At 41.0% G+C, this 27817-nt stretch overlaps 1 protein-coding gene across 3 annotated transcripts in view; it reads left to right on the top strand.

Annotated features, from left to right (window-relative positions):
* The window catches only part of LOC109423925 (uncharacterized), a 223564-nt gene that overhangs the window by 105640 nt on the left and 90107 nt on the right, over nt 1-27817 (top strand). The window contains exons 1-4 of one of the 3 annotated variants that reach the window (XM_062849812.1): nt 2600-3106; nt 9140-9753; nt 15382-15498; nt 15578-15748. In XM_062849812.1, coding sequence (XP_062705796.1) covers nt 3104-3106; nt 9140-9753; nt 15382-15498; nt 15578-15748 — 905 coding nt within the window. In that variant the 5' untranslated portion in view covers nt 2600-3103. Of the gene's footprint in view, nt 1-2599; nt 3107-9139; nt 9754-15381; nt 15499-15577; nt 15749-27817 lie in introns of those variants that run through there. The other 2 variants (XM_062849811.1, XM_062849813.1) reach the window with 2 other exon arrangements.

The following is a 27817-nucleotide window of genomic DNA, read 5'->3' as shown; positions in this document are numbered from 1 at the left end:
CCTTCCCGCCAGGAGCGGGAAGGAGGAGGACCCAACGTTCCAACAGGCTCTATAAATTTCTTCACAAATGGTTCGAAAATGAATAATCTGACAGGCTCCGGAATCTATGGCCTTAGAACAAAAATCTCGGTCTACTTAGGAAAGTGGCCCACAGTATTTCAGGCGGAAATATATGCAATATTAGAATGCGTGTTATTATGCCTGAGGAGAAAGTATAGGTTTGCAAAAATATGTATTTTCTCCGACAGCCAAGTCGCATAATAACTACACTTGTAACTCAAAGCTAGTGTGGGAATGCATTCTGGCTTTGAAAAACTTATCCATACGCAATCGAGTCTACCTATATTGGATCCCAGGACATACGGGTCTAGAGGAAAACGAGATTGCTGATGAGCTAGCCAGGAATGAATCTAATGAAAGGTTCATTGGCCCTGAGCCCTTCTGCGGGATCTCAGACTTGCTCTGTAAAAATGGAATTGAACTAATATATGGCCAGTCAAATCACATCAAACTGGAATGTACTTCCCCATACGAGCCAATCCAAAAGGCTCGTAACGATAAACCCCAAGAAACCCCAACAACTATTAGGTCTCAACAAAAGGGATCTCAACATCTACACCGGTCTAATAACTGGACACTACCCCTGCAGATACCATCTACAAAAGAGCGGAGCAATCCAAACCTCAAATTGCCGCTTCTGTGACGAGGAGAGGAAAACATCAGAACACATCCTCTGCTATTGCAGTGCACTCACTCAACGTAGGTTCAAAGTTCTCAGCAAGCCTTTTTTAGGGCCTGCTGACATATGGATCTTATCTCGTGGTTGGCTTCATAAAGATAGTTTCGCCAGAATGGGGGAGTCACATACTGTAACTCAGGATCTCTATTCACCTCGCGTTTTTGAAGTGATAAAAAAGTGATAATTCTGCAGTAACGCAGCTGAAAAAGTATCATCGCAATCACTGCGAGTGAGCATATGGGATGATACTTTTTCATACGAATATTCGCTTTCGTGGCTGAGAATTATCACTTTGAAATTTTGAGCCACATATCTAACATGGTTGCCGATGCTGATGAACACCACAAATTTTGCTTCCTAGCTGGAGCTCAATTGAATGATATGTGCCTTGACTGAGGCTGGAGCTGATGTCAATTGAATGATCAGAGGCTAGTCAATTGATATTCCGATGGTAAATGGAAAAATGAGTGGTTACCTATCTCAATTTCAGCTTTAAATGTCAGTTGATACTGACACTTCGCAGCACTGTTTTTAAGGGTGTATTTTGCCTTGGAGAGTAGTTTACTTCCTTACCTAAGAAATGTCAACTTTTGACACGCGTGCGCACAAAACTTCCAATTCAAATAAACAATTAGAAAAGTATGCTGGAAAATTGTAGGAGGCAAAACGCTTTTTGGGGCGAGGCAAAACTCCCGGGGGCATTTCCCGCTTTGACTTGTTGTGAAATACCAATTGGCAGGAGAGAGCAGGAGACCCAATACCTACAACCTGAATGAGGTATCAAGAAGCCCAGCATAAGAGGTAAAATACCTTAAATAATAACTGATGTGTATTCTATGAATACCACGTGAATAATAACATCAGGTATGGCAATATCTCAATAATAATGGGTCATTTTTCCACACAAATACCGATATTCGCATAACTGAATAATACCTCCAGCAGTCCTCAATACCAAACCAATAACTCGTTGAGATATTTGTTAACGGTGACTGAATACCTGCACAATAACAAAATAAGCTATTTTAAATATCACAATAATCAACCAATACCTTGACTTGGTATGATATCTGACTTTGGTATGCTGGAGTTATGTGTCAGTTATTCATTCCTGCTCGGGAAAGGACTCCATCGAACTCTTCCCAGCAACAAATGAAGGAGTTCATTAAATTCGATACACTGGTTTCGTAGATATGACAGTTCAAAAAGTATTTGTCCAAAAAATAGCGTTTTACGAGAACGATTCTAGCTTCGCGAAAGATTAATTAGTCGAGCTCAAACTTGTACCAATAATGATGCACGTATATAATAGGTTGACAAAGAGTCAAAATTTAAGAATTTTTGTTGCACTCTATGAAAAGTTACAGCTTGTTGAACTTTTTTGTAAGAGAAAAAAATGTTGCCTATCCCTAACATTTTGGCCACCCCCTGTTATTCCTCAACCAACAATGAAGTGAAAAATCAAAGAGCCAGTCCTTTGACTTCTCGAAAGCATACCGTGACAACTGGAACACCTACCACATTATGTGGGCGGTATGTGTTCACAACCAAATCAGTGACTTTACCACATAATAAATACCCTCATTCTGACATACAACTTCTAAGCTATTGGGTCTTCCCTATGTAATGCCAACATTGTAACGTAGGAAAAAGTAAACTAACTCCAGCACCCAGCCAAAGCGCCGCTGTTTGGTAGTCCCCTGATTCATTTCCATTCCTTGTTCTCGGTAGTCTCCATCAATAACTGGAAGCAAAAGCCAGCACAAGCAGAAGCCACACACCGACCAACTCAGCGCGGCGGCGGCAGTTAGTTGAAAGGAAGCCCCTACTTCACTGCACTGCTGACTGTAGACGGTAGGTCGTTGTTCAGTTAGTCGGTTAGTCAGTCGGTCATAGCTCCCCAGTGTTTCATTCATTCGTCAACGTCAGTGAAAAACGGGCGCGTTATCCTTCGCCGGAGAAACCGAGTTTTCCGCTCGCGCGCGTATGCCGCCTACCTACTGTTCACTCTGTGCTCTGCAAAGGTCAGCAAGTTAGAATTAATTTCATCCTTCGAGACCGTGAACTCCAGCGTCGCGCGCGCGTTGCGTTGTCATTGTTCATCATAGCTGCTGCTGCTGCCAGGGGGATATTCGAAGAAGGTTAAGGAAGATCCTACCCGTCGTCGTGTGGCGCGAGAGTGTGTGATTGATGACTTGTCGAGTCGGAACATAAAAACCATAATTGGAAGCGAAATTTATTAGGAAGATTCGGAGCGTGGAAAACGCGCGAAAGTGAAGTGAACTCGTGAATATGAAAAGTTTGAAGAGTGCTCGTTAGGGGGGTGAAGCTCCAAAGGAGAAATCATTGTTTCAATATTAGTGGATGGTAAATTGGAAAATTGAAAATCAATTCCAGCGGGCCTGTGCTCGGGCCTGCGGTAATTGTCCCGCGAGTGAAAACGTGATTATAAAGCTGATGCAGCTTTGCACTGATGAATAATGGGATTCGAAATTTGCGGAAACAAATCCCATTTCGCACCAAATGGGAATAACATAAAAGTGCTGCGTGATGCGAAAAGGAAAGGGAAAAACTACTGGAGCGAATGTGGAGCGCAATAAATAATTTAAAATCTAGCAGCGTGGACGGTATCGATTTTCGTCCCATGTCACATTCCGGTGAACGTGATGAAAGGTTTCCACACGCTACTTGTGGCAGGACAGTAGTGCAAACGATGCAATAATCCATAATATACATATGAAGTGCGCCTTGGAAACGGAAGTTCTTTTTTGTTTTGTGCACTAGACCGGTTGATAAACATGTGAGATCTGTAAGGTAGTTCATCATCAGAATTAAAATTTCAGTATACTTCGTACTATGTTTTTTTTTTTCATACATATTTTAACGATTACAATTCTTTGACTCAACGATGCTTAATATCGATCTTAACAAGCACTTCATTCTACAACAAACTACAATTTTATGTTTTATTGATTACGTGGAAGTATTCAAAACCTTTATAAAACTTTAATGATTTTATTTCAGTTTTATGATAGTTTTAAAGCTCTTCTCGAATCCATGTGAATTTTAAAAATAACTTGAGAAACCTAAAAATTATTATTCTTGAAATGTTATCTAATATGGAAAGCATACTTACCGATTAGGCTAAGCCTCTGCTGTATATAGTAGCCGTCGCCATTCCACTCGGTCCATGGTTGTTTGTCTCCAGTTCCACACTCTGCGTAGGGTCCACAGATCGTCCTCCACTTGTTCGACCCACCTAGCTCGCTGCGCACCACGTCTTCTTGTACCGGTCAGATGACTTACGAGATCCATTTTAGTCGGGTTGCTATCCGACATCCTGGTAACGTAACCCGCCCACCGTAGCCTCCCGATTTTCGCGGTATGGACGATGGTTAGTTCTCTCAGCAGCTGATGCAGCTCGTGGTTCATTCGCTCCTCCAATTCTCGTCTTCCATCTGCACTTCGCCGTAGATGGTATGCAACACCTTCCGTTCGAAAACTCCAAAGGCGCGTTGGTCCTCTACACGTAGGGTCATTGCTTTCGTGCCTATAGAGGACGACCGGTCAATCAGCGTTTTGTAGATAGTTAACTTCGTGTGACGGTTAACTTTGTTCGATTATAGAGTTCTGGTCCAAAGTAAGCTCGATTTCCTGCCACAATGCGTCTCTGAATTTCTCTACTGGTGCCGTTGTCAGTGGTCACCAGTGAGCCCAAGTACACGAATTCTTCAACCACCTCGATTTCATAACCGTCGATAGAAATTCGGGGTTGGCGGGCGCGGTGATTCCTCCATGGAGCCCTTTGCCATCATGTACTTTGTCTTCGACACATTAATGACTAATCCAATTTGCCTGGCTTCACTCTTAAGTCGAATGTACGTTTCCGCCATCGTCTCAAACAGCCGAACAGACTTCGTGAAAATCGTTACACCCTCAAACGCAATGTTGAACAGCAAGCACGAAAGACCATCACCTTGCCGTAACCCTCTGCGAGATTCGAAGGGACTCGAAAGTGTCGAGTAGTGAAAGTGAAGAGTAGTTCGAGTACGCACATCACTCGATCCATCGTCGCGTTGATTAATGTATCAGTTTATCCGGGAATCCGTATTCGTGCATAATCTGCCATAGCTGTTCTCGATCGATTGTATCATACGCCGATTTGAAATCGATGAACAAGTGATGTGTGGGCACGTTGTATTCGCGGCATTTCTGCAACACCTGGCGGATGGCGAACATCTGGTCCGTTGTAGCGCGTTCACCCATAAATCCAGCCTGATATTGCCCCTCGAACTCTCTTGCAATCGGTGATAGTCGGCGGCAAAAAATTTGAGAGAGTATCTTGTAGGCAGCGCTCAGTAGTATGATCGCGCGGTAGTTCCCGCAATCCAACTTGTCGCCCTTTTTGTAGATGGGACACACGATACCTTCCATCCATTCCTTCGGTAATACCTCCTCCCAAATCTTGGTAATGACCCAGTGTAGTGCTCTCACCAGTGCTTCTCCATTGTATTTTAGAAGCTCGCTTGGTAGTTGATCTGCTCCAGCGGCTTTGTTGTTTTTCAACCGGCCAACCTCCTCCTCAATCTCTTGGAGGTCAGGGTCCGGAAGTCTTTCGTCCTGTGCACATACTCCTAGATCTGTTACCACGCCACCTTCGGTACTTGCAACGTCGCCATTGAGGTGCTCATCGTAATGCTGCCGCAACCTCTCGACCACCTCACACTCGCTCGTGAGAATACTCCCGTGATTATTTCTGCACATGTCGGCTTGTGGCACAAAGCCTCTGCGCGAGCGGTTCAGCTTCTCGTAGAACTTTCGTGTGTCCTTAGCGCGGTACAGCTCTTCCATCGCTTCGTGATCTCGTTCTTCCTTCTGGCGCTTCTTCATCCGGAAGACTGAGTTCTGCCTGTTCCGCGCCTATCTGTAACGTGCCTCATTCGCTCTCGTACGGTGTTGCAGCACTCTCGTCCATGCTGCATTCTTCTCGTTTTTCAACTGTTCACATTCGCGTCGTACCAGTCGTTTCTGTGATTCGGAATCGCGAAGCCTAGTGCTGTAGCCGAGGTACTACCTATGGCGGATCGGATGTCCCTCCAGCCATCTTCAAGTGTAGCTGCGCCAAGCTGATCTTCCGTTGGTAAGGCCACTGCTAACTGCTGCGCGTAGTCTTGAGCCACTTCTACGTTACGCAGCTGCTCGATGTTGAGCCGCTGCGTTCGACTTCGACGCGTGGTAATGACTGTCGAATGTTTTGAGCGCATGCATACAGCGACTAAGCAGTGATCCGAATCTATATTCGCACTGCGGTATGTGCGGACATTGGTTATATCCGAGAAGAATTTGCCGTCGATTAGAACGTGGTCGATTTGGTTTTCTTGATGGTCGGGTGATCTCCAGGTGGCTTTGTGGATATCATTGCGGGGGAAGAAGGTGCTTCGGACTACCATACCACGGGAGGCTGCAAAGTTTACGTATCGCTGGCCGTTATCATTCGATACGGCGTGCAGGCTGTTTCGCCCGATTACCGGCCTGTACATTTCCTCCCTTCCTACCTGCGCGTTCATGTCACCGACAACGATTTTCACGTCACGCGACGAGCAACCATCGTATGTTTGCTCTAACTGCGCGTAGAACGCTTCTTTCTCGTCATCGGGTCTCCCTTTGTGTGGGCAGTGGACGTTGATGATGCTGTAGTTGAAGAAACGGCCCTTAACTCTCAACATGCACATCCTTGCGTTGATCGGATGTCATCCGATCACTCGTTGTCGCATCTTGCCCAACACTAGAAGAAAGTTTATAAGGTTTGCACTGCGTCTCTTACCGTGGGACAACCCAATGAACCTTCCGCCTTATCAAAATCGGTGCCGTTTACTCGCAATGGATACGCTCGAGAAAAGAAGAAACATTATAAAGGCAATGTTTATAGCCAAATTGTTAACAGGAGAAATCGATGCACCGAACATATTACGCCGAATTGACCTAAATGCTCCTCAAAGAACGTTACGAAATGTAAGTTTCATTCGATCGGAGTTCCATCGTACCGATTACGGCTCAAATGAGTCAATTAAGGCAATGTGTGATGTTTTCAATGTTAATTACCATTTATTTGATTTTAATATCTCGACAAATATTTTTAAAAGTCGAATTATTACTTCTGGTAATATATAGCACATAAGGTTTTCATTAGACACAATGTTGTCCGATGGAAGTAATACAAATACAAATACAAATACTATAAATCCTGTTCCCAGTTCATTGGTGGTGCCACAGCCTTGGTAGAAGGTAGTCACTCGATGCCCGCTTTTCCACACTTTCTGTCCAGTCCAACAGTTCCTGCAACGCCACGATGTCGAAGTTTCGGGGATGTAGTTCGTCGTAGATTATCCTGTCGCATCCTGCGAAACCTAGTGACTTGCAATTCCATGTTCCAAGTTTCCAATCGTAGTCGTTATTTCATCGCGTGGGTCTTTGCCGATTGTATCGAGTCGTATTTTCTCTTATGTTTTTCGCAATGGGGATTTTTACGGGTGGCTTATAGGGCCTATGCCAACACTCCTGTCTCACCGGAGGGCCATCGTGCCAGTCAGGGATGGGAACACTCACTTGCGAAGAGTTACACTCACTTGCTGTTTTCTCAGCACAAAAGCGTGTAATCAAGAAGCGATGTATGGGCGACTTTTGGCTTGTGGTTTTGTCTAAAAGTTTGCTAAATAGAGTAGGGGTCGCAAACCCATATCAAAGTCGTGGCAGACCTGTGAAAGCGACTCTCCACAAGGTGAGTGTAATTTACATTCACCTCATGGAGAGTTGCTTTCGCAGCTCCCTCACGCCTTCGATATGCGTGTGCGACCCATACCTTGTTCGGCAAACTTTTAGACAAAACCAAAAGGCAAAAGTCGTCCATACATCGTTTCTTGATTGCACGCTTTTGAGCTGAGAAAATAGCATGTGAGTGTAACTCTTCGCAAGTGAGTGTTCCCATCCCTGGTGCCAGTTCTGTTTAACGTCCCAACCAACACTGGGACGACCACGCTGATGGGGCTACCACCTTGGATCTAGCTGGGCGTGGTGCAGCGTTTCTTACTCAGCCGCTGGATGCCAGAACAGACGCTGTTTGAGCCGCACCTCCTTGGTGAACAGACGTTCGGATCGACCTCCTCAATCTACCTGAAGTCAGAAGGGCAACAGTATCCAGGCTGCACTACCAGCTAAGCACACAACTCTTAGCTGGCGGTCTTTGTCATCGCTTGACCAGTGGAAGTATGAGGTAGGAACTTGTGAGGACCAGAGCTATATTGGACGCTCTCCTTATCGACTCACCGTTTCGCAGCCCATTACTGCTATTATTTGCATTTATTTATAATACCAGAAGCATTGACTAGATTTTTCAGATTAAGAAAATTAAAAAAAAAATGGCTATACAGTCACAAGTACAGTAGTCATTAGTATAAAAAATTCTCTAAGGTATTTTGAATTCAAAATGTTTATACAAATCACTCCTCGCGGAGATACTTCAAGTTACATATAAAACGAGCAAATGAACTATCATGGATTCAATACGTGTTTATGATCGGTCTAGAGTACATTGTTCAATGGTAGCAATATTGGAGTGAGAAATAAAAAAAGTACAACGTTCGACTAAATTCAAGCATAAGAAATATGCGCAACAAATAATAACGAATATGAATCATATATGATCGTATATATGTAGGTACAAATAGGACTCCGCACAACCTAGCTCCACATGGAAACAAGAACAACAAATTGTTAACGCTTAACCACACAGGCACATAAAGACTGAACGGTGGCAACACGTGCGTTTTATGTCAATGTGTCATACGTTCAGGGTTTATGTGCTTCCTACGCCGGTCTATGCATCATAATAAGTGAACAAGAGGCAGGCGGGAAACGATCAATGATGTTATGGCAAATAAGTATGGCAATTGACATGTGCGTTTTTGTATGAACGCGTTCTGTTGAAGAATTTTGTCTTCCTTAAAACAGTAGTCAAAGTTACAAAATTCAATTGACAACATTTTCACTATATTCAACCGTGCCCTCAAATGAAAATTTATCAAGATCAAGCATCAAGATTTATGAACATAAAGCCTTTTGTTAATCCGCATTTGCCAATTAGTCCGATTCTGTCACCCTTTCGTTTTGATAAATTAACTCATAATCCGATAATCGCTCGAACGCCAACGTGGCCACAGTTCCACAAAGCCGCACAACCAGCCGATTGCCATATCGCTACGAACCGAGCATAGCCCACATTCCTTGATCCTACGCCCGTCGGCCGAAATTTGGTCACGCTCTCTCGCAAAACCGAAACAATCAATTGTGATGATGTTCTCTGTCAAGTACCTATAATATTTCGTACACACGCACGCCCGTCAGGATACAACGAACAAACATCATCAATCATCCCAGTCGCAACAAACTCACTCGGAGCAACTGCCACCGAGGCAGAGGCGAGCCCATCAGCATCAGCGAACTAAGTCATCAACTCCGACGACGGTTGTACCAACTACGGTTGCACCTGTGTCGGATACTGCACCGGAACCAATTCTATCACCGGTGGTCACCCACGCAAGCTCTGACCGACCGCCGGCGAACAACAACGTCCATCAACCAGTCGTGTCTAATCCGCTTGCCGCTCTTCCGCCTTTACCCCCCGGCAAGCTACCGCGGAGCAATAGTCTGATCCTAGGTGCCAATTTCCAAACGACTTCCACGAACAACGTCACCACCACCACCACCACGACCACCGGAAGCCCTCCGGTGGCGGCGACGACGGCGGTGTCATTTTCCCTCTACAAGACAATCAATACCGTTATCAAAAGTGGCCGCAAGATAATCGTTCGCGTTTGTGACGTCTCTAATGTAAAGACCAAACTGAAAATGTTTAATCTCTATTCGTCGATTAACAAGCGCAATGGCGCCGAGGACAAGGAAGCCCGGGTCATGGAAACCACCGGCCATGATCGATTCTGCCAGGAGCGACCGTCAAGGTAAGCAAACACAGGACAGGAAGGTTGTTGTCGGGTAAGATAACGAGTTTACATTTTCTTTTCACACACGTTGGTACACACACGTGCACACATTTGGTATCGATTACAACGTAAATCTACTGTCGCATGCAGCACTCAACTCTTGAATTAGGCTGTCGGTCTCATCAATATTCAATATTCATGTACGACAGAATGGATCACATTGCCTTGAACACATTTCAATGTTCATCTATTTCGTTCGATAAAAGCATGTACAATTCATGTGTTTCCAAACAAATATTTTTGAAACATGTACTGAAGGGACTTTAACCAAGCACTGTTGCCGACATTCTGACAAAAAATCGAAACATTTCGTAGAAAAAATGTTAAAAATATCAAATTCTAACACCTTGAATAAAACCAAGAGGAATTCCATAGGAATTCCTAGAGGTATTCCATAGATAGATAGATAGATAGATAGATGTCTTTATTAAAGAGATTTTCAGCCCGAGGCATATTCCATAGGAATTCATATAGGAATTCCATAGAAATTTCAAAGGAATTCAAAAGATTTCCATAGAAATTCCAAGAGGAATTCTAAGCCGTATTCCATAGAAACTCCAAGAGGAAATCCATAGGAATTTCTAGAGGAAATCCATAGGAATTTCTAGAGGATTTCCACAGGAATTTCTTAAGTAATTCCTCAAGAATTCCATAGGAATTCCACAAGAATTTCATAAGAATTCCAAGAGGAATTCCAAGAGGAATTCCAAGAGGAATTCCAAGAGGAATTCCAAGAGGAATTCCAAGAGGAATTCCAAGAGGAATTCCAAGAGGAATTCCAAGAGGAATTCCAAGAGGAATTCCAAGAGGAATTCCAAGAGGAATTCCAAGAGGAATTCCAAGAGGAATTCCAAGAGGAATTCCAAGAGGAATTCCAAGAGGAATTCCAAGAGGAATTCCAAGAGGAATTCCAAGAGGAATTCCAAGAGGAATTCCAAGAGGAATTCCAAGAGGAATTCCAAGAGGAATTCCAAGAGGAATTCCAAGAGGAATTCCAAGAGGAATTCCAAGAGGAATTCCAAGAGGAATTCCACGAGGACTTCCAAGAGGAATTCCAAGAGGAATTCCAAGAGGAATTCCAAGAGGAATTCCAAGAGGAATTCCAAGAGGAATTCCAAGAGGAATTCCAAGAGGAATTCCAAGAGGAATTCCAAGAGGAATTCCAAGAGGAATTCCAAGAGGAATTCCAAGAGGAATTCCAAGAGGAATTCCAAGAGGAATTCCAAGAGAAATTCCAAGAGGAATTCCAAGAGGAATTCCAAGAGGAATTCCAAGAGGAATTCCAAGAGGAATTCCAAGAGGAATTCCAAGAGGAATTCCAAGAGGAATTCCAAGAGGAATTCCAAGAGGAATTCCAAGAGGAATTCCAAGAGGAATTCCAAGAGGAATTCCAAGAGGAATTTCAAGAGGAATTCCAAGAGGAATTCCAAGAGGAATTCCAAGAGGAATTCCAAGAGGAATTCCAAGAGGAATTCCAAGAGGAATTCCAAGAGGAATTCCAAGAGGAATTCCAAGAGGAATTCCAAGAGGAATTCCAAGAGGAATTCCAAGAGGAATTCCAAGAGGAATTCCAAGAGGAATTCCAAGAGGAATTCCAAGAGGAATTCCAAGAGGAATTCCAAGAGGAATTCCAAGAGGAATTCCAAGAGGAATTCCAAGAGGAATTCCAAGAGGAATTCCAAGAGGAATTCCAAGAGGAATTTCATGAGGAATTCCAAGAGGAATTTCAAGAGGAAATCCAAGAGGAATTTCAAGAGGAAATCCAAGAGGAATTCCAAGAGGTATTCCAAGAGGAATTCCAAGTGGAATTCCAAGAGGAATTCCAAGTGGAATTCCAAGAGGAATTCCAAGTGGAATTCCAAGAGGAATTCCAAGTGGAATTCCAAGAGGAATTCCAAGTGGAATTCCAAGAGGAATTCCAAGAGGAATTCCAAGTGGAATTCCAAGAGGAATTCCAAGTGGAATTCCAAGAGGAATTCCAAGTGAAATTCCAAGAGGAATTCCAAGTGGAATTCCAAGAGGAATTCCAAGTGGAATTCCAAGAGGAATTCCAAGAGGAATCCCAAGAGGAATCCCAAGAGGAATCCCAAGAGGAATTCCAAGAGGAATTCCAAGAGGAATTCCAAAAGAAATTCCAAGAGGAATTCCAAAAGGTATTCCAAGAGGAATTCCATAAGAATTCCAAGAAATTGCAAGAGGATTTCCACAGGAAATCCATGACCAATTCCGCACGATTACCAAAAACAGTTCTACAGGGATTCCTACGGAATTCCTCCAGGGATTCCTACGGAATTCCTCCAGGGATTCCTACGGAATTCCTCCAGGGATTCCTACGAAATTCCTCCAGGGATTCCTACGGAATTCCTCCAGGGATTCCTACGGAATTCCTCCAGGGATTCCTACGGAATTCCTCCAGGGATTCCTACGGAATTCCTCCAGGGATTCCTACGGAATTCCTCCAGGGATTCCTACGGAATTCCTCCAGGGATTCCTACGGAATTCCTCCAGGGATTCCTACGGAATTCCTCCAGGGATTCCTACGGAATTCCTCCAGGGATTCCTACGGAATTCCTCCAGGGATTCCTACGGAATTCCTCCAGGGATTCCTACGGAATTCCTCCAGGGATTCCTACGGAATTCCTCCAGGGATTCCTACGGAATTCCTCCAGGGATTCCTACGGAATTCCTCCAGGGATTCCTACGGAATTCCTCCAGGGATTCCTACGGAATTCCTCCAGGGATTCCTACGGAATTCCTCCAGGGATTCCTACAGAATTCCTCCAGGGATTGCTACGGAATTCCTCCAGGGATTCCTACGGAATTCCTCCAGGGATTCTTACGGAATTCCTCCAGGGGATCGTACGGAATCTAAACCGGAAATTGTTGGTCCACAGGAATTCCAAAGCAATCCGAAAGCTATGGAGTTCTAAGAAAAATTCGTAGGAATCCCGATAATTCTTCCCGGAGTTCATACTAAATTCCGCTTACGCAAATGCTCCGGGAATTCCTACGAAATTCCTCCCGCGATTCTTACGGAATTTCTCCCCAGGATTCCTACATATTGCTCTAAGAAATCCTACGAAATTCCTTCGAGACTCCTACGGAATTCCTCCCGGGATTCCAATAGATTTTCTCCATAGATTCGTAAGGAGTTCCTCCCGATATTCTTTCGGAATTCTTCCCTGGATTCTTATGGAATTCCTCCCCGGGGATCCTATGGAAATCCTACGGAATTCTTTTCGAGATGACTACGGAGTTCCTCCCGATGCCTCCCGGGATTTCTAAGAAATTCCTCCAGGGATTCGTAAGGAATTTCTCTCAGGATTCCTACGAAACTACGAAACCTCCCGGGACTCATTCGGAAATCCTCCCGGAATTCCTTCGGAAATCCTATCAGCATTCCTTCCGAAAAAATCCTATCCGGATTCCGGAGCAGACTTGACTATCATGCCGAGGACCTGCGATCGAATCCCACTTCCGACAAACTCACAAAATGTGAGTTCTTCCTTCGGAAGGGAAGTAAAGTGTGGATCCCGAGATGAACTAGCCTAGAGCTAAAAATCTCGTTAATAAAGATAAAAAAAAAATCCAGGATTTCTACGGTATTCCTCCCAGCATTCCGAATTCATCCCGGAATTGCCACGGGATTCCTCCCGGTATTTCAATGGGATTCCTCTCTGGATTACCACGGAATTCCTCCTGGGATTCCTTCCGCAATTCCTAAGGAATTCTTCCAGAGATTGCCACGGAATTCTTTCTGAGATTCCTATGGAATTTCTCCCGAGAATCCTATAGAAATTCTCCCAGGATTGCTATGGAATTCCATAGAAATTTCGTGAATTTTTCCCAGAATTCCTACGAAATTGCTCTCATGATTCTTACGGAATTCCTAACGGGATTCCTCTCACGTTTCCTATGGAATTTCTCCCGCGATGACTATGAAATTCCTCCCAGAATTCCTACTCATTCCTCATGGGATTCCCTCTAAATTCATCCCGGGATTCCTGCTGAATTCCTCCCGGGATTCCTGCTGGATTCCTTCCAGGATTCCCACGGAATTCCTGCTGCGATTCCCATGAAATTCCTCATTCAATTCTCATGCAATCCCTCTCGGAATTCCCACAAAATTCCTCCCGCGATTCCTACGGAATTCCTCCCAAGATTTCCACGGAATTCTTTCCGGGATTCCCACGGAATTCATCCTATGAATCCTACGGAAGTTCCTTCTGGAATTCCTACAGAATTCCTTCCGGGATTACTACGGAATTCCTTCCGCGAATGCTACGAAATTCCTCCCGAGATTCTTACGGAATTTCTGCTGACATTTGTACGGAATTACACCCGAGATTTCTACGGAATTTTGGCATTGCGTCTCCAATGACGGTTCGTACTGGGGAGCGTGGTACAGTCACGTGAAATGCATGACATTTAGCAGCACTGCATCAAACAGCTCATCAAAACGTCTGTGATTTTTTGTACTTCAACAGATTTGTTGGCACAAAGAGCAAAATAAGTCCTTCTAGTATGATCTCTTTTATCTATAACTGATGTTTCGATGGTGGTGTATAAAGGGCAAGTTAAGCAGCTCAATGGTTCTGTCAAGCGTGCACACGATTGATGTTGACTGTTGACATTTATTGCATGTACAACTCTCTTTGTTGGTTTAGAGCAGTTTAGGTGATACATATTTACACGCTTGTAAATAGCTGGCTCAATTCTTGGCACACAATCACTGTTATATGTCATTGTTATTTTTATTTCTACTCTCGCAGGGAGTGGAGTTGCATGGAGTTTGATGACTTTCACCCAATCCATTGCATGAGTCGGTGAGTAGCCGTCGTTATGCTAACTTTAACCAACTATTCTGTTCTTCGATGGCACAAATCCACTATTGCACAGTATAGCACATGTTTGGATTTTTAAAAAAAGCTACAGTTTTTTCATCAAGCTTCTATGATTCATGCAGTACACATGCAACTGCACCATATAGAACAGCACAATTTGTAAAAATGAATGCCTCTTGTTCGCAACGGCAAATAAATTGCCACGTGATAAAGCTATTCCAAATGCAAATATGCATGTGATCCTTACCGGAGCAGCAGAGGATGAATGCACGAGTTGAATGAGTGCTATAATTCATATTTTTATTCAGTCAGTGCGTTTTTTATTTGCCCTCTGTCACGCAAGCTGGCAAGCTCAGTTGTGCAATTGTACATAGAAACAATCTTTTTGATTTATCTTTGTGTTTTTGTAATATTTAACTATCGCATTTATCTTGATCTTTTTTTCTCATTTTGAATAATGTATACTAAAAACACACTACATGGCCAAGCAAAGTAGACATAAATAAGAAAGTATAATAGAGAAAAAGACAAGCCAATTCTATTAAGCCTTTAACATGCTTCAGCTTAATTTCGATTAATAATTGACACCATGACGCACATTGGCACCAATGCACTGTAACATTATTAGCCGGGAAGATATTTTGATCCATTAAACTCATTAAATTCGATACATATTATAAGATTAAGTAGCACAGAAAACGAATACTTTCGGATATTTCAAACCTCCATTCAATCCTTTCAGATCCAGCTACCGTCGCAAAAAGAGAAAGATGCGACGAGCGCAATCGGCAGCGGAATTCAACGAGCCGCGAACGGAAGTGCCAACTGTCACGGCAGCCAGCAAGCGAATGCTGTTCAGGTGAGGTTCAATCGCAAACCATGAAATTATCATGCGCTTACCCAGATGTTTTTTTTTTTTCTTCTTTTCTACCCCGCAGAGGCCGCTCGGTTAGCTCCGACCACGACAACAACTCGGAATCGGAACACTCCGAGCGATCGCCGCTGGTCAGTGCCAAACTGGACTCGCTGGCCAAGCTGCTCTTCAGCCGAAGTTTGCTCCAGGATGGAACCAGTTCGTCGTCAGCCAAAGACAACGAATCGCCGACAAGGTTTCTATTCCAAACGCCTATTCTCTACTATACAAAACTTTCTCTCGCTCGCATCGCTCTACTTCACGTATTGTATAAAACATACATATATTATGTAGTGTACCTTTTATGAAAGTTTCCTTTATTGTTGGTTAATGTTACGTATATGCTGCATTTGGATGTACAATTCACCCGTTTAAAAAGAAGAAAAAAATCACCACCTTTTCATTGTTGTCAGTTTTTGTTCCATCAGATTATCCCAATTCGCTGTTTTTAGTTTCCCATTTCACATTATATGAATCGTTTTTGTATAGTTTCCACTTCCTGTTTTATCAATCTTTCTCTCCATAGAGTTTACCAGTTTTTGATCAAATAAATTAGCTGTTAATTCTTCCATAATCCATAGATGACGATTGATACTGACGTTTAGAGTTTTTTTTATTCGCGCCTAGAATATAGTTTAACGGTACATGCTTATGGCAGTTATAGACCATAAGAGAAGGAGCATTAAGATGAACACGTAGAGCATTTTATAGTAACAATGAGTGATGCAAGTTTATTGATGTATCCTGCAGTGCGCAAGGACTTTGGCAATCTGCTGGTACATCTAAATCTCAGAAAAACTATAGAGCGAAAAACGTATATTGGCAAGAATAAGCATTAGAGGGCGGAATCATCAGGTTTTTTTTCTGCTTATCTACGGGATTTTTAGCACGACCATTCATCCCTTCCGAATGAAAAACTTATATTTATTGAATATGTCGGGAGTGGGATTCGATCCCAGTTCTTGGTGTGATAGTCACGGGCTTTAACCATCAAACCAGGTCCACTCCACAAATAGAATATTAACAAACATTTAATCTAAAGTTGTGAGAGGTTCTGAAACATATTGGGCTTAATAAATATGAAATTTGACGATTGATGTAAGTGTATAAGGATAAAATTAACCTATTGCGAACAATTCGTTTGAAAGTTAGATTCGACAAGCATGGAAATTTCTAAATTGCTCTGAAGCATCCGTTCTTAGAAACTTTGTGAACAAGTTTAATCGGCATTTATTTTTTGCCTTTGTGTGTATGTATGTCTGTGTACAAAAAAGGTCACTCCCGTTTAAGGCATTTTCCATTGGCTGGTTTGAACGATTTTATACGAATCGAACCGGAATTTTACCGCATTGGTTTCTGTTGAAAATGGTTCGGATCGGTCGAGGCGTTCCGTAGTTGTGGCTTTTTAGTGATCCCATATAGTGCTATATATGCGGTGAAATTCAAATTTAAAGGCAATCTATAGAGTTTAGGCTCTAATGCCATGCAATATTGGTATATTTTGAATGGGGAAGATGCCCAAAGTCCAAATATGACAACCATGATAACTAAGATGGCGACTGTTTTAAGAAATTTTAGGTTCAAAAACCATACAATATGGGTATATTTAGTACAGGTAAGATGCCTGAATTCCAAACATGGGCACCAAAATATCCCAGATGACAGTCCAAAATCCAAAATGGCGGCTCAAAATCCAAGATGACGGCCCAAAATTCAAGATAGTGGCTTTTTGAGAGTTTTAGGCCCATAAACCATGCATCATAATTACGGTTGATATGCGGAAGATGTCCGGAGCCCAAATATTCTCGAGAGAGTTAATAAAATACGTATGAATTGGCTGTAGTCTGAAAAATGAATGAAAAGTTTTATTTAACTGTTGGTTCTACTAAACAATCGTTGCTAGGGTAAGAGTCGCTATAATAGACGATCGTAGGTTAGTACAATTAGGTAGCTTCAATCTCAATACTCCCCCTTAGCCTACGATACCAAGCTTTTTCTTTAAATTTTCATGAGCTTGCTTTGTTAGAGGCTTCGTGAATCCATCTATTCTATTGAAGATTGTTCCATACTAGGTTCCATACCAAATTCCTTCAAGGCCTTTTTTACCTATTCGTCTAGGGAGGGAGGTGGAGGTATTTTGGACCGGGCAGGTATTTTGGCCCACCTGGGAAGTTTTATGATATTTATCATATAATCTCTACTAATTCTTGGTAAATTTTGATTGGAACACGAAAAGTATTCAACTATGTGATAAACTTCATTTTGGATGTCAGTTAAATATGCTGTTCAGAATCGAAAATAGAGAAAATGTTTTCACTTTCAATAAAAAAACGGAAAAATACCGAAAGCAAAGACGGTGACAAATTTGTAGTCAGCTTCGAAGAGGTATTAAATTTTACAAATACATATTTATTACATGTGAATGTAGTTAGCGCCTTGTAAGTACTCAAAATAAACTGTTCTTAAGCTCGGCGGAGCGATAATATTTACTTAAATGGTGGTTTGAGGTATGACCAAAATATGTTCAACATAATCAGATGTGGACATATTTTGGCCCACTTGTCAGATTCATCTCTCCAGTTCCTTCTAAAGGGAGAAAACATTCATGCCAACGTTATGTACTCTGAAAACAGATAAATAGAATAAGTTGGGACCTCCCGTGATCTGGGTTGCTATACGTTTATTTTAGATTGAGATTGTTATGGGTTCGATTTGTTCTAACAAGTTGAAAATTTCAGGTGTTCAGTCATCCAGTTTAGAACAGTTATCCTTTTCGGCAATTAGTTGATGACTGAGACAATGTGTTATCTAATGCATGTTTGACAAATTACGTACCATTGAAATTACTTTATTTTTGCCGGCCTTCCCACTCAATACAATATGTGTGGAATGTCCTTATATTTATATTTAACAAAATCACTAGAATTTCACACTTCCTTTGAAGCAATACGTAATTTATGCATGGTGATTGACGTCATGCAACAGTTACGGAATTTACGTTTTGCATAATATTTTTTATGAAACATCACACTACAATGTGTAAAAACTAGCGATTGCAACAACATTTATTCATTTTTAAACGTTACGTAATTTTTAAACGTTCCCTGCTTCAATAAGTGAAAAAAACGTTGTAATACTCACGTAGTTATAACTAAATATGTGTAATGTTTTGCTGAGGTGCCTTCATTTCATCATGCAATTGAAATTTAATGAGGTATGATATGATATGATATGATATGATATGAAGCCACCACCAGTGCAGGACTTGCCATGTCGTACGGTTCCTCTTAATAGCAAGGTCAAGATGCTGAGTAATACAATATTTTCCAATCGTTGCTTTTAGCAAGTTAACCCCTAAGTAACCACTAGATATGTATAAAATCCACTATAGCAGTGAATCACCATTCAATTTAAGAACAATCTTACTCCTCAGCAACTTGCAATGCTCATTAAGATTTCCGTCTGGTGGTTTGTGACAAATTTGTTGATCTATAGGGTGCGTCAAAACTTATAACAGACTGCTAGAAGACTTCATCAACTATGGTCAAGATCCTCGAATTTTAACCATAGCAGCGAATACCTCCGTGATTTGGGCCTGGTTTCCACGACTCCCACCTCATTCAGCTTGTTATTAGTTTGATACCCTCCCTTTTAAACCCCCATATGGTATAAGAATGTTCTAAAGTAATTCATTATTTTTGTCAATATGTCAACTTACCCGCTTTTTTGAGATATACGATTAAAAGCACCAATGTTGTCCGTATCCTTACCTTTATTTAACCTGTGAATTACACTTAAAACTATCCTGCCTAAATGCCTCCTTTTAATTTTGTCTCTATTGGATTGCTTTAGTTATTCCTAAATTTTTTTACATAATGAATTATGTGATCAACAACTAAAATTGATTGATCTCATGGTGGGCGCCATTAGTCCTTGTGTTGACGTATTGTTCTTTTTAAAGGTGATCAACAACTTTAATACTTATTTATTCGTTTTTGTTTGTTAATTTTGTCGTGTTATCATTTATTAAACTTCCTCTTCCAACTGTTATCATTTTTTAATTTGTTCATTCGCTCATTCATGCAACCGATCAACTTTAAATTATTAAGCTAGCAATTGAGTAAATTAATAATGAATTAATAAATTCTTCAATAAATACATAATTAAATAAATAAATATAAATATATGTAAATAGAAATTGATAAATAAATATAAATAATAAATAAATAAATAATTAAATAAATAAATAAATATGCTTTGCAATAACATATGCATGTTCTGATAATTCATCAAATAATTTTATAATTATTAATGATAAACATGAATAAAACGATTTTTATTCATACTCTATTGAAAGATGAGCAAATGAACAATTAAACCCTCAAAAACAATCACTTTTACTAAATATTTATTTTATAACTACCACTTTTTTTTTTTAATTAAAATAACAATCCTAAACTAAAAATTACCTCTGCATGCACTTACAATTATGTTTTTTCTTTCTTATTCCTTTCAATTTTATTCTTCTCCGTCTGAAATTTCACTCTCTTCCTGTTTATAGATTTCTTCCGCTTTTTCTTTCAACTTAACTTTATCTTTCGCAAAAGCTTTCCACTCATCTTTGCTTATGCATCTATATCTTCCCAGATTCTTATTCAGCGAATCCTTCCAAGTAAAGCTTGGCCTTCCCTCCTTTTTACGGCTAAACTTGAACCTATATGCGATTTTTAGTGGATGATTTTGAGGTCTCCTTTTGATATGACCATAATAGCTTATTCTACCGACTCTAATCCTCCTATTTATCGTTTTACCATTCAATTCTTTTCTTATATTCAACTTGTTATTGTTTTCTCTTCTACAGTTTTGCCAAATACTTTTAACTATAATTTTCTCATATTTTGCTATCTGCTGTCTACTCTTCTTTGTCAGCGTTGATACTTTTGTACCGTATAATATTGCCGGTGCTACCACAGTATTATACATCAACTTGCCAATGTTCCACGGAGGTTGGAATTGTTTACAGAAGTCGATTACTACTCTGGCTGCTTTTACTGCATTTACGCATCTTTGCTTTACTGTTGCTGGCCTATTCAAGCTTTCCGTTAAAGTAATTCCCAGATATTTTAGTGATTTACATGTTTTGTAGTTTTTATTATTCAGCTGAATTGAAGTTGGAATGTCTCCTATTTTATTTGGCGCTCTTATTATTACATGGCTTTTCTCTTGATTGATCTCTAAACCTACTGTCGGTAAACACTCTTCTAACGCTTTCACTATTTTCTCTAGTTCCGCACGACTTCTTGCTATAATTAAAACATCATCTGCAAAAACTAATATTAAGGGAAGTTCCATTAAATCCATTTCCATCAGTTTGAGTCCGGGAACTTTATTTACCACTAACATTAACACTTTCTGCATCACTAGATTAAATAGAAAGGGTGACAAAGGGCACCCTTGCTTAATTCCCTTCCCTCTGTTGATTTCTTCTGACCACTGATTTTGCCATTTTACCTTTGTTTTATCTTCATTCAAACACAATAGAACTCTATTGATTACGTGTGTGGGTACCTTTAAATCTAGTAATATATCCTTTAACTTCTCTATCTTGACATTATCAAATGCTTTTTTTATGTCTAAAGATGCAATATATAATTGCTCTCCAGCATTCCAGTACTCCTCCATAATTCTTCGTGTGATGAAAATGTGGTCATCTGTTGACCTCCCTTCCGTAAATGCTGCCTGATGAAGCCCTGGGTCTCCCGAAAAATCTCTTAATCTATTTTTAACCCACTTTGCATAAGGTTTGTAAATAACATTGCATAGACTAATTCTTCTGAAATCTTCGACTTTCTTTGGACAGCTCACCTTGGGAATTGGAATTTGTGTTGAACACGAAAGGTCTCTGGGCATTACATTCTCTATCCACATTCTTTGCCAAATTTCCATCAGGTCATTGAAAGTATCCTCATCAGCGTATTTTATCATTTCCATACGTACCCCATCCGGGCCTGCTGATTTCCCATTACAAGAATTAAAAATTATCGTGCGCATTTCCTCCTTCGTTGGCGGCTCGGTCAATGGGCACGTATCACTCTCTTCCAAAAATGTTATGCTAGGCCCTTCACTCTCTTTTAAAATTTGATTCCATAACCTCGTAGGAATATAGGCATTCTTCTTTTTCTTCTTTTTCATAAAATTTTTCAAAAAGGTATAAGATTTTCTAATTCTTGCTCCTACTTCAAAATCATTCAAATTTCTATAAAAATCCCTAATATTTTTTTCCGTATGCTCTCTCTCTGCTCTCTGGAATTCCTCTTTCCTATTCTGAACTTTCCATTTGTAAGGCAACATATCTGGATGTTTCTTCCTTAATTTTAATGCTTTATTCAGTCTTCCCAAAGCTGCCTTTCTTTTTGGAGTTAAAGGTGGTTTTGCCGTTTTCAATGCCTCGTCTGCAGAACATTTCATTCTCTCCGATACTGCTTTATATTGCTGATGAATATCCTTCCTTATTTCCCTGAACTCAGTGTTGTCATGTTGTTTTAGGGCTTCAATATATTTTTTCTTAATTGTATCATACCTCAAGGCCGCACAATCTAACTTCCTCTTACAATTCTTCCTTTTTCTTTGAATAGAACTATCTTCAAACCTCAACCCAACTAACAGCAATTTGTGATCCGTTTTTATGCCTGTCCAAAATCCTCTTACAAACCTTACCCTCAAAGCACTATCGTTTGGTATCAGCACATGGTCTATTTGACTTTCCCTATGCCCACTCTTCCATGTGACACACGTGTCTTCTCCGATTTTTGAAGAAATGTTGATCAGCCTATGTATTTTCAAAAACATTTTAAATTCCTCTCCATTATCATTACTCTTATCAAAACCCAGTTTCTCTCCCAAAATTTCCTTATCGTCGCTATCTGTATCTTCACGTCCGATTTGAGCGTTAAAATCCCCAATAATTAGAACTCTACTTCTAACATGATCTTTTCCGGTCAACGAACCCACATCTGTTAAAAAGTTGTATACCGTTTTGTTTGGTCCATGAACATTCACTAAAATAAATTTCCACATATTGTCAATCATGATTTCCACTGACATAATTGACGCACTCTTCATTCTTATCTCCCCTACCGATACTCCCGAGTTCTTCTTAATCATTAATGCTAAACCCCTTGATTTGTTGGGCCTATTCATTGGTGATGTCCATTTGTAGTTTTTAGTTTCAATCAACTCTCCTAAGGCATTAACTTCTTGTAACGCTGCTACCTCTATATTATGTAACCTCATTATTTCATCTATCTCATTTCTTTTTTCTTCTCTGATACATCCTCTCACGTTCAATGTGGCCACCCTGATGAACCGTTGTTTGGTTTCTTGGCTTGGAATTCTCTTTATTTGATGGGTTGATCTTCTTTGGCTGTTCAACTCTATCTCTTCCTGTTTCCCCCCCTCATCCCCCACACTTATTTCGCTGCTCTCTACCACCTGAACACAATCTTCAATCTCACCATTCACACGTTCCTGTGCAACCATACCCTGTCCACATGAATCATTCTCAACATTCAAAACTTCAATCACACTCTCAAAATGATTTTTTCCTCCATCTGCCACAGTTCTGGTGTAAAAAATCCTCAGTGTCTGATCCTCGTCTCTTCCGCTTTCACCAATGATAACATCTGGTTCATCCTCTTGATGAACTATTATGTTTTTCTCAAACAATTCACTAACTGCCACCATTACTTCATGTCCTAACCATGCTCCCATTTTTCTGACACTTGACGAAATAAACTTATCAAACCCTCCCTCTTCCAAACTTTCTATTAGGAAAGGTTCGTATCTGTCTCTATTACTGATCATGTGCTCTGCAACTCTGTTTCTGAAATCCTGAATTTCCTTGGTTGTAACAATGTGATTATGTTCTTGTCCCTTCAATTGATCAATAAGAGCTCTAATCAAACAGTTCCCGTCTCCCTTAATCTTACGAACTCTTATTTTTGTTGTCTTATCGTGTAACAATGCTACATAATTTTCCGAATTGCTCTCTTGTTTTTGGTGAGACTTCTTCACACTGTTTGTAGTTGTATCCCGCTTTGTTGACCCACTGGATTTGAACGCAATTGATGAGTCCATTATTTTACATTCAATGTTAAATTCAACCCCGTTAACTGTATTACGCATTTTTTCAGGAATTATTGAAAATTTGTAATCACCGCCTTCAAAAATATTAATCACTGTACAGAATATTTCCGCCGTAGCACAAATAATTCTAAGATCTTTGAAATTATTTCTCTGAAATATTTTAATTATATCTCTTTTCACAATGCTTCTCTTAAACAATTTACTATTTACAAAGGGTGAAACTAGAGCGTCGAAAACTTTTTTGGAAAAATTGAATGTCAAAAATCGTTTGTCAGCCTTTTTTATTTGATCAATAAGCGTATCACTGATGTTTCCAAAACCCTCTCCAGAACCCACAACCTTATTTATAATTTCCATGTTCGTAAAAAAATATATACATAGATAAAAAAAAAAGTAATAACAGTAATAAAAGTAATAGGAATTAATAAGCGATGCCAATATTTGTATAACATGAATTATTTAAAGTGGATATTGACTTACCTTGTATTGTTTCTGTTCTCTATAACTTAGATCTAAATTAACCAGTTTTTTTTTCTCTTGAATTAATGTACTTTTTCTTTTAAACTATAACTATTATGAGTTTGCTATTGATAATATGTTTGTTCGAAAGAAATTCACCTACTTACATCCACTTTTGTCATGTTCATCATCAGTTTGCTTGAGTTTTCTTTTTCTTCCAAGCCACTATCAACAAATTGTCATTTATGCGCCACCCTAATTAATCAATCACTCTAACTCTATCTTCTACTTCATCTCGTTTCCCACGCATCTTTGAACACCATCAATATTTATTGCTGGCACTACCACAACGCACGGCTCTCACTCGTCAAATCACTTATATGTCTGAATATGGCACCAACCCAACCCGCAACACTGCCCACAGTTTAAACCCTCAATGTACGCTTGTCGATTGTCCCGCAAGTACAGTTGGCACTTCAGTCTCAGAACCAGTTACGACCAGTTTGATCCCCCTCTCTCATCTGGTTCCACGCACAAACATCAACTCCTCTTCACCATAAAATCCGTAAAAACACCACTACTAAAGGTTATATTCCGTTCATTCAACTTTCCAGTACTCATTCTCTTTTCTCAATTAAGATTTTCCACCATACACATACATCCGTAGCTTCAAGGCTGCCCGGCATCTCCGTCGCTCTTCTCCCTTCTCTACACTCCTGTTTCTACCGTTTTTTTTTTCAAACTTCGCACACAAGTTTCTATCAATTCACCAGATTTCCGCTTCTATTCCAAAACACGGTCAACAGCTTCCAATGCAGCCTCCGTTCAGACACCACCAAAACCCCAAATCCCAAATCCCTTGCTTTACACCACCCTTGCTTTGCCGCTAAAAACGAATATTCAATTTGTTGACATGGGTCCGTATTCGAATCCGCACTCGTATTGTTATTCTTTTTTTTTCTTGCTGACCGATCTTTCCAGAACTCACTCTCTTTTTCTATGTTTGTCAACCACACCCACACACTCGCCCAGCTCCACCGCTGCGCGACACCTTCGCCGCTCTTCTCTCTTCCCGTCACCTGTCCCGTCCTGTTTCTTTTCTGCTCTTTTCAATTATCACCACCAGTTTCAATTATTGCCAAACCACAAAATCTTACTTTTCCCCACTATAAACAGTCAAATCTTAATTACAACCGATCACTACTTTCACAAGAAACAATTGCGACTTTAATTCGCCAGTCAATTTCTTCCACTTTAGATCCGAATCGCGATAAACTGCCAACCAAACACGAGCAATTCGCAAACGCGTCCGTTTCTAACCGTAGTCAAATGCACACTGCAATTGAAATTTAATGAGGTGGGCCAAAATATGTTCACTTGGTGGTCCAAGTTCCTTCAGGAGTTTTGATATTTCTTGCATTTACTACAACAATTTTGAGTTCTGGTTGGCCTTTTTAGACAGAACACATGTTGCTCTAAGTAATGCCTACTGAAATTATCCATGTTTTATAGCGAAAACCTTATTTTTTCGCTGAATTGCTCATCCACTTTCTAAAAGGGTCCAAAATACCTCTCTTACCCTATTTGGAAGACCACATGGACATAACTGAGCCGAAATCATGTGTTTTTACATATTTTTTACATTTATTACTGCCTTTACTATATTAGTTTGGGAACTTCAAGGCCTTGTTCAGCTGGAGATTCCAAACACGACTCAATTCAAATCATATAATGCTTTCTTCAGTTTTCACACTTTGACAGGATATTCGACAAAACCGTCTGGTTGTTCCTATATGGTTCCTATATGGTCGGCTCGCCCGTAAGTTTTCCTTGTAGAAAAGCACTCACTGCGTCCATTTGATCGATGTTCAGATTATGTTCCACAGCAACTGTCATTAGATATCTGATTGTTAAGTAGCGCACCACGGGAGCATAGACCTCGTCATAATCGATTCCGTAACATTGGGAGCAGCCTTTGACGACCAACCGTGCCTTGAATCAATCCACTTCTCCGTCAGGTCCAAATTTCGTTTTATACACCCACTTGTTGCAGATTGCCTTCTTGCCCTTCGGTAAATCTGTCAGTTCCCATGTACATATCGTTTTCATTCAAAGCATCTAATTCATCTCTCATGGCCGCCATGCACAGTCCTCGATCAGGTCGCTGCATAACCTCCGCGTAGCTAGTTGGGTCATCGGTTGAACCAGTGCGCTCCTGGTCAGTGAGCACTGGAGTTGGTTCTACAAAATCATCGGGAACAGTAACCGAACTAAGGTACACAAAATCTGAATATTCGTCTGGAGGTTTGCGCTCCCGACCTCTGCGCCCTTATCCATTCTGCTCTTCAGCGGATCTATCCAGTTGTGGTGGGAGCGTGACGGTAGGCTCACTATCAGGTGTCACGTTGATGTTACGACCCGAAAACACAGCGTGGTTTCTTGAACATCATTCTCCTCAACTTCTAGCCAAGAATGCAGCTCCGTGAATTCTACTGGTTGCTCCGGATCGTCTGTTGTTGGCCGTACTTCATTGATGAATACCACATCTCGACTTCCGCCAATTGATGGAACCTCGATGGGACCACACGTCCTAGTATACTAGATCCAGCACGTCTGTGGCACGGGTGGCACTGGAATGAAAAGGAGTTCTACTGTGCTTACCTTGCGCACATGCGATGCAATCGGGCATACTCTTCATCTGCTGCTGTAATCCATTCACCAGTCGGTTTGGTCATAAACTGCTTGCTTAGATGGCCAGTTCCACCTCGGACATCAGACTCGATCCTCATCGCGGGCTTCGTCCTCTTGAATACCAGTTACAACAACACCTCCATTTTCATCACGCACTTTGCAGCCATCGTTCTTGACCAACACCGTCATGTTCTTTTCACAGATCTTGCTTATGGACAAAATATTCGTTGACAACTCCGGAACCATCAACACTTCTTTGACTTCGATCGGACCTTCTTCCAGTTCTAGGTGGTTGACCGTTCCTTTCACCACAGACTTAATGCGCTGACTACTCGCGGTGTCAATCGGATGTACGCAATCCAGTTGCTTGACGAATCCTTCTTTGGTCCGCATCATATGCGATGTCGCTCCAGAATCGAAACACCAACTTGCTCCGCTTCCGCTTCCAACCGCCAATGTTGCACAATGCGCCTTACCTTTTGGCTTGCATGACGACTTATGTAAGCAGCTCGATGCATAATGGCCTGGTTTGCTGCAATTAAAACATACTCCATTCTTCCTGTCTGTCTTTGGGTGTCTGGATTTCAGTTTCTTGTAAAGAGCTCCTCCTTCAATACTTGAAGTCTTCAACTGCTATTTTACGTCTCGGATGATTTTTGTTTTCACCATGTCAGCTGTGAAATTGATGCCGGACGCATGCAACCCCCATAATCATCGGATTATAATATTCCGGAAGTCCTTTGAGCAGCAAGGAAGCAAGCCACTAACCATTGACTTCAAATCGTTCGACGTCGTCACAAGCTGATCCACGTAATCTTCCACCGTTTCGGATTCTTCAAGTTTGATTAACGTCAACTTGCCCAGGAGTCCAAACTATGGTCCAAAGCTTCTGATGAGCCCGTTATCTTGAAACGCTTGCTGCAGCTTATCCCAAGCTTCTTTAGAAGTTTCCGCGGTCTTGACCAAACTG

This window comes from Aedes albopictus, chromosome 2 (assembly GCF_035046485.1).
Source record: "Aedes albopictus strain Foshan chromosome 2, AalbF5, whole genome shotgun sequence".
In the NCBI taxonomy this organism is placed as follows: domain Eukaryota; kingdom Metazoa; phylum Arthropoda; class Insecta; order Diptera; family Culicidae; genus Aedes; species Aedes albopictus.
The sequence above is the reverse complement of the archived record's forward strand: the minus strand, read 5'-3'. Positions and strand labels throughout refer to the sequence as shown.